The 7514-nt window shown below is 43.8% G+C and overlaps 1 protein-coding gene across 1 annotated transcript in view; it reads right to left on the bottom strand.

Annotated features, from left to right (window-relative positions):
- Window positions 1-7514, bottom strand: part of nemf (nuclear export mediator factor) — a 27123-nt gene that overhangs the window by 2861 nt on the left and 16748 nt on the right. Inside the window, exons 7-28 of the mRNA XM_016562963.1 lie at window positions 7200-7289; window positions 7037-7110; window positions 6871-6941; window positions 6683-6758; window positions 5893-6033; window positions 5579-5787; window positions 5309-5500; window positions 5157-5220; window positions 4977-5065; window positions 4800-4903; window positions 4649-4711; window positions 4305-4417; window positions 4179-4236; window positions 3957-4015; window positions 2908-3025; window positions 2597-2816; window positions 2474-2516; window positions 2344-2393; window positions 1715-1847; window positions 1548-1625; window positions 1230-1415; window positions 1104-1136 (exon numbers count right to left, since the gene is read on the bottom strand). Of these exons, the coding sequence (XP_016418449.1) occupies window positions 1104-1136; window positions 1230-1415; window positions 1548-1625; window positions 1715-1847; window positions 2344-2393; window positions 2474-2516; window positions 2597-2816; window positions 2908-3025; window positions 3957-4015; window positions 4179-4236; window positions 4305-4417; window positions 4649-4711; window positions 4800-4903; window positions 4977-5065; window positions 5157-5220; window positions 5309-5500; window positions 5579-5787; window positions 5893-6033; window positions 6683-6758; window positions 6871-6941; window positions 7037-7110; window positions 7200-7289 (2264 nt within the window). The remainder of the gene's footprint in view (window positions 1-1103; window positions 1137-1229; window positions 1416-1547; window positions 1626-1714; window positions 1848-2343; window positions 2394-2473; window positions 2517-2596; window positions 2817-2907; window positions 3026-3956; window positions 4016-4178; window positions 4237-4304; window positions 4418-4648; window positions 4712-4799; window positions 4904-4976; window positions 5066-5156; window positions 5221-5308; window positions 5501-5578; window positions 5788-5892; window positions 6034-6682; window positions 6759-6870; window positions 6942-7036; window positions 7111-7199; window positions 7290-7514) is intronic.

Below are 7514 nucleotides of genomic sequence, written 5' to 3'. Positions count from 1 at the left end.
GAACCAGATTATTTCAGTTTTGCTTTCATTCAAAATCAGATAATTTTGTGACATCCAAGATTTAACTTCATGTAAACAACTCAATAGTGACTCAAAAGAGCTTTAATCCTGTTCCTGCAAAGGTAGATACACCCGAGTGTCATCTGCGTAACAATGAAAAGATACTCCATGCGTATGAAATATAGAACCGAAGGGTAAGATATATAATGAAAACAAGACTGGGCCGAGAATGGATCCTTGTGGAACTCCACTAGACAATGGGGCCGTTTTAGAGTAATGTTGACCAAAATGGACTGAAAACGTTCTATTAAAAAGAAAGGATTTGAATCACTCAAGTGCCATACCCCGGATTCCTAGACGAGAGACAAGAATATTGTGATCAATGGTATCAAATGCTGCACTGAGATCTAGTAAAACTAAAACCACCTAGCTGCCTCTAGACGAGAGACAAGAATATTGTGATCAATGGTATCAAATGCTGCACTGAGATCTAGTAAAACTAAAACCACTGAGCTGCCTGAATCAATCGAAATAAAAATATAATTTAAAACTTTCAACAAGGCCGTTTCTGTACTATGACTTGCTTTAAACCCTGACTGAAATTGCTCAACGATCTAATTTTGAACTAGAAAGGTCTGCAATTGGTTTTTTCTAGGATTTTAGATAAAAATGGCAATTTAGAAATAGACCAGTAATTAGATAAAACTAATTATTTTGATCTTTTTTCAAAAGGGGCTGTACAATGGCATGCTTAAAATCCATTGGAACTACTGCTGTTTTGAAGCTTCTGTTAATTAAAATCAGTATACTGGGACCAATAATATCAAAAAATTTTCTTAACTAATCTAGATGGAATAATATCACAACCACAGTTTGTAGGTTTTAACCACCCAACTACCTCAGCTAGAGAATTAAGAGAAACTGGTGAAAACTGGTCAAACACAGCAGAGGTGAAGCAAGTGTTCATTGTGTTCAGAGCATTTCACACTGATGCTCCTCTTCTTCTCAGACGGCTGAGAGCTTTCAGATGTAGACACACATGATTCCCAGCGGCTGCAGGAAGTTTACATTCCTCTTCCTGTTTGTTTTCTGGCTTCACTCACCTCAGCAGCAGGATTGTCCACGTCCTCCGTCTCCTGCAACACAATCACAACCCTCTTCATTCACAGATCACACACGTGTAGTATTTCATCTGTCAGATATTACAGGTCATGAATCAGTGCTGCGACCTTGACGTCTTGATCTCCTCCTGCAGGATCTTCAACAGCTTCAGCATCTTCCGTCTTCCGGATGGTGTTTTCGGCTTTGGGCTTCACGGCTTCTTTCTGATGAGGTTGAGGTTTCTTTACCGCCGCTTCTTTCATTTTTCCTTTCTTGCCCTTCTTTGCTTTTTCCTCTTTATTGGATCCTGCGGACTGTTTTCATTATGTGTGAATGACAGATGCAGATGAACTGTGTGCTCATGGGTAACACTGCATTCACTGATGGTCTTGTAAACTCGTGTTATATGTGAAATGTTCATGTGCTGGATCTCAGGAGACACTTACCCCCAATAACTTCATCATGATCTCTCGGTCCTCTTCATCCTGGTCTTTGTATTTGTCCTTCATCTTCTTCAGTTTGTTCTGGGAAAAACAAAGCATCATGTGACACAGCAGCAGGAACACGTGACTGTATGTTACACGTGAAGATCACGGGTTCAGTGGTTTATAACCTTCTGTCCTCTCTTCAGCGGCTGATTGGCCGCTCCGTTCCGGCACGTCTGTGTCACGCTCGCAGCTTCCGGCGGTCTGGAGTCGGATTCCTCCGGATCATCCGTGTCCGGTTTCTGCTTCTTCTTCATGTCCCTGATGACAGCGATGGGTGATTAACTAGTTATGCTGATCTAACTGATGTCTTTGCTCACGATTGGCTTCAAGACTCTTAATTTTCAGTAATATTATTGATTTGACTGCACTATTAGATTAGAATAGAAACTGAACGGATCTGAATAATGACTCTATTGTCTTCTGTAGAGCTGCTTTACAGCTGAAACGAGTTTGTTTCATAGCTAATTAACTTATTGAAACAGCACTATTATCTTTTCTTGACACTTAAAGTGGTTTACACATTTTTGAAGGAGGATATTAAATTAAACACTGAATTAAATGGAGTTAAATGATGACACAGATGTTTTACAGATGAATTAGTTTTTCTCTCATATTTGAGAGGCATCATATTTGAGTTTGCATCATTGATGCTGTTATTTTCCTGTATATTTCTGTGAAGCCGCTTTGAATCATTCTGTATTGTAGAAAGCGCTGTAGAAATAAACGTGCCAGGCTGGCGTTTCTAGTGTCTCACCTGCGCTGTTTGGCCGTCAGGTGCTTCTTGGCTTGAGTCTCGGTGTTCACCTGCAGCACAGACGCATCGGTTAACCTTCGCTTGACTCAAAGCTGAGCTGCGTCACGTGATCTCACCGTCTGTAACTCACCTGATGTGAATCGTCCTGTTTGAAAGCGTCGCTCTGAAGAGTCCTGTGGAGAAAGACACAGACTGACTCAAAACAGCCAATGCTTTTCATACAGCAGTGGAACAGAGTCTGAGCGAGCGTCACCTGTGCGGCTGCAGGTGAGACAGAGAGATGCTGGTGTCTGGAAAGCTGATCTCGGCGCTCTGATCTTCCTCGTCTCCGTCTTCTGCTGCGTTCTCTTCCTCGGCCGGCTGCTCGTCGTCTTCTGCTTCGTCCTCGTCTCTGATGTTTGCACATGTGGTCATCTCGTCTGGCGTCCCGCTGGACTCCCGCTGCTCCTCGTGCTCGTTCCCACTGTCCTCATCTGAGACACAATCAACCACAGACCGTCTGAACATCTGACAGAAGGCTGGACACTGATGATGATGATGATGTTTGTGAACGTGTGCTGACACCTAAGAGTTCTTCTCCTTCCTCCAGGAGATCTGCAGAGCTGGAGGTCATGTCCTCTTCCTCATCCAGGGTTTTCATCTTCCTCTCTCCACGATGCCTAAAAACACTCTGATCATCCACCTACAATCACAGACGCAGAGAGACTGGAAAACTGAAGGTTGACATGAACGAGTGATGATTACGATCACATAACTCCGGTAGCAGCACAGATCTTCAACTCTTTCTCTTAACTCTCAGCTTGACTGCACAGACACTATCAGAACTGAACCGAGCTGAATCAATGAGGAACTGACTTTAACTGAAATGTTTACTATTGTCCTCTTTTTAGAGCTGCTCTACAGCAGAATTGAATTTAGTTTGCATTATTGACAAACTCTTTTCCTGTTTAACACTGTAAAGCTGCTTTGACTCAATCTGTACTGTATAAAGCGCTATAGAAATAAAGGTGACTTGACTTCCCCGCCATTGACGGAATTTTCCGGCTTTCTGTGTTTTCACTGTTATACAGTAGGAGGCGCTATTACACATCTTCTGAAAGAGCGCTGAATCTCTGGATCAAAACACGGTGAAGAAGAAGCAGGAACGAGCGATCGCGTATGTATGAAGTGAAGTAATGTAATGAAGTGTCTGTGGGTTAGGACTGTGAAGCTCTGGATGTGTTGATGCAGGCGATCGACTCCATCCGTGCTTTGATCATCGTTCTGAATCTGATCCAGACGTAGTCTTTGACAAAAACAGCATTTTCTCAGCTGTTCATTCGAAATGCTTTTTTAATGAAACGTACCCACATTCAAGTGTTGAGAAAAAAGACTGCATGAAGCTAGAATAAAACAGGTTTTTTGTTTAAAAGCAGAGGCTCTGTTCTTTTTTTTGACATATTTCATGTTCAGATATTCATACAACAAAATAATCTGAGCACCATGAAATTTGTGTGAAAATGATCAAAAACGCTGGTGGTGAAAGAGTTAACCACCAAGCCACGCTATTTTAGCATTAATGTGTCATGTGATGTGATTATGTTGTCATTGTTTCGTGTCGGCGAAGTCTTTACCTTAAACAGAAACCCAAAGCCCATGATCAGATATGAAGGGGGCAAAAAGTTTTTCTTCCCTGTGGAAAAGTGATACAAAACATGAATTGTTTCATATTGCAAACTTTTGAACAAGATATGAAGCAACTTTAGTGTTGGAAGTGGGATCCAGACACAGGTAAGTCCTCTTCATTTTAATATAATATATATATATATATCCATGTACTGCACAGTAATATTCACCTCTGATCATGAAGCTGCCGGTGGTCAGATACTCTCCCGTCGGCGCGGTTTTGGACACCTGTGTGAGATGAAGCACATGAGTGTCTGAACTCAACGACACCTGCTTCTGCGTGTGCCGCCGCTCACCTGATGATGGTGAACCCACCACGCGCTGGTGACCACTTTAGCGTCCCACGCTGCGCTGTAGCACACGGCCATCGTCCCGGCCTCGGTGAGCGTCCGCGGAGGAACAGCCTCGCCTGAGAAACAGAAGCTCAGTCACAGATCCTACTGTGTGTTTGGATGAAAGAGTTTCACACACGAGCAGCACAAACAGCACGTCAGGACTGAAACATCTGCCAAATGCGTCAATGACCTGATCAGAATCACTTCAGTGATTTCTAGGAATTAAAATGTCTCATCATCTGAATCTGACAAACATCAGATCGATGTTCACCTTTAGAAAGTTGAGTTTAGTGATAATTCCTCACCAGACGGGCTCTTGATCACGCAGCTCGTGGCTCCGTGCAGATCGGCGTGAACGTAAACGTCCCCTGAGGAAACACATGGCAGCACAGGATTCAGAGAAACAGAGGAACCTTCGGGAGAGCATCATGGGAGCGGAGGAAGCTTCGGTCTGACCTGCTTTCAGGTAGCGCTTGACGATCATCTCGTTCTGCTGCTGGTCTCGTCCTGCGATGATCAGGTAGTTCTCGGAGCTGACGAACCACAGAAACTTCTCAAACCTGAACACAGATGTGCCGGATCAGAGAAACACACACAACACAACACAGCGGACGGACGGATGTTTGTCTTTACCAGTACACCTTCCTGGCCTTCTGGATGCTGGTCACTGTCTGCACTTCTTTAAGTGTTTGTTTGGTCTTTTTCTCAGCAGATTTGAAGGCCTTGAGTCGAAACAAACACAAAGCACACATTTAACAAACCTGCAGCCAAAACTAAACACACACGTCGTCCACCAGTCACGTGTCTGCTCACCTTCTGTGCCGCTTCCACAGTTTTCTGCTCTTTCTTGGCCGCGCTTCTCTTGCTGTCGTAATACCTGATGAGAGACTCGTGCTTCAGTAAACGTGTCATTCGGACAGAATCATGAGCTCACGTCTGATCGCAGTATTCACGTGTAAACTCACTTCTTTGCATTGGCGTAAGCCGAGAGATTCAGATCGACGTCCACTAGAACCGGTTTGTCCTTCTCGACTTTTCCTTTCTGTCCTTTGTCTTTGTTCTTACCCTTTTTCCCCTTCTGCGCTTCCGATGCCTCCGCAGTCTTTCTGGCGTCCGTGTCTTCTGCCTCTCTGTCCTCAGAACCAGCGTACGGGTTTCTGAAAGAGACACGAGGATCCGGTCAAACTAAGAGATCATGAAGAGGCATCTGATGCTGTGTATCTGAAAGCTCTCACTTCAGCAGCATAGTGATGTGATTGCTCTGCAGCTTGAGCTCTTTAATGGCGCAGGCCACGGGATCTCCAGCCGCCTGAGCTTCCTTCACGATCTGACCGATCTCGGCCCAGTCCACCTGATTGGCCAGAGCGCTGCGCACCACCTGAAGAGCTCGGTCCACTATGTGAAGGTTCATCTCCACCAGCTCTCCCTTCAGCCTGTCCACTTCCTACAACACAAACGCTCTTTAAATGTTTCTCTGGTTCATAACTGCGTGACTGAAACGTGTCCAAGCCTCTGAGACTCAGACTGAACGGTAAACACCGACTGACACCTGAGCCTGATGAAGCGCCTGCAGCCGCTGCTCGTGATCTCGTCTGACGTTATCCAGCTTCTTCAGCGCGTGTTTCTCCTGCTGCAGCGCCTTCACGTCCAGCTTCTGACTCTCCATCTTAGAGAAGAACTCATCCACTGCCTGAGATCAGATGAAAGAAGATTGTGTTTAATTCATTTTACAAAAATAAGGCTTGAATAGCCCTGCTCCAAACCACTAGAAATACAGAAATATCTTATACTGTACTTCTGATCTCACTGCAAACTGCTGTTCTTTCTCAGTATTTCTGTGTTGTTTTCCAGTGCAAATGTCTAAAGATTCTTAAATCAAGACACATTTACTGGAGAAACAAAATGACAGAAAAAGTCTTGTTTTCTGCGAAACTGATCAACGTTAAGTGAGTTTATGATTAAAACAAGAACAAATATCTGCTAGTGGGGTCAGAAAAATAAACTTAATTCAAAGGGAAGATAAGTTTTCTGACCCCACCGACAGATATTTGTTCTTGTTTTAATCATAAACTCACTTAATTTTGTACCATTTTTCAAGAACTCATTTACATTAGCATTAGTAAACATGTCTTGATTTAAGGGTGTTTAGATATTTGTATTAGAAAACAAGACAAAAATACTGAGGAAGACTTATTTTTTGCTGTGATGCAACTTTTAACGCCATGACTATAAATTTAATTGTTTCTGCTCTGATTTAAGAGTTTTTTTTAAATGAGAAACATCTTGCAGATTCTGAAAGGGGGATGTATTCCACATCTGCAGTGTATGCAACTACTAACCTTGTTAAAAGACTCAAACTCAACAGAGCGGCTTTTTTCATGTTGGCAAAACAGAAATGGATGAAATTCTTCATATCTGTTAAACAAAAGAGGATCAATTATTGCACATGACAGAAAAGCTCTGTTTATCAACAGCATGATAAAATACGACCGGAAGAAAGAAGAGTGATGAAATCAGATCATCATACGTGAGCAACTCTTCCTCAGCTTCATCTGGACTCATGCTGGGCTTCTTCTCACTCTTCTGAATGATGTAGCCCTGAGAGTGGACAGATGTGAACAGACGAGCATCAGATAGCGATCGAGCCACAGGTTAGGAATGCGTTCTCTTCATCGTTCATAAGTCACGCTCACCCTTCCGCTGAAGTTGGCCGTTTTCTCCATATAATCTTCAGCCATCTGCAAGGCCTCCAGGATCTTCGGACTTACTGCAAAGGACAAGGAGACCATCATAACACACAGCTACTCCAGCAACCAGTCCCTGCCATTGGTTTACATGAATGCAGAGGATTTTTACCCTGCGTGACTTCAAGCTGGCTGTCCACTTTACAGAGACCTGGCAACCCGACCGCCATGAGACAGTGTTCGATGAGAGAGCCGCCGTACGCTGCACAAACACACAACATGATCAGCACGGACTGTGTGTGTGTGTGTGTGTCTCTGTGTGAGTGAGTGAGTGAGTGTCTCTGTGTGAGTGTGTGTGTGTGTGAGTGAGTGTGAGTGTCTCTGTGTCTGTGTGTGTGTGTGTCTCTGTGTCTGTGTGTGAGTCTCTGTGTGTGTGTGTGTGTGTATGAGTGAGTGAGTGAGTGAGTGTGGGTGTGTGTGTGTCTCT

The sequence above is a fragment of the Sinocyclocheilus rhinocerous genome, unplaced genomic scaffold, assembly GCF_001515625.1.
Source record: "Sinocyclocheilus rhinocerous isolate Xijiao unplaced genomic scaffold, SAMN03320098_v1.1 scaffold740, whole genome shotgun sequence".
Lineage (NCBI taxonomy): Eukaryota > Metazoa > Chordata > Actinopteri > Cypriniformes > Cyprinidae > Sinocyclocheilus > Sinocyclocheilus rhinocerous.
Note: the sequence above shows the minus strand (reverse complement) of the source record. Positions and strands in the feature narration are given on the sequence as shown.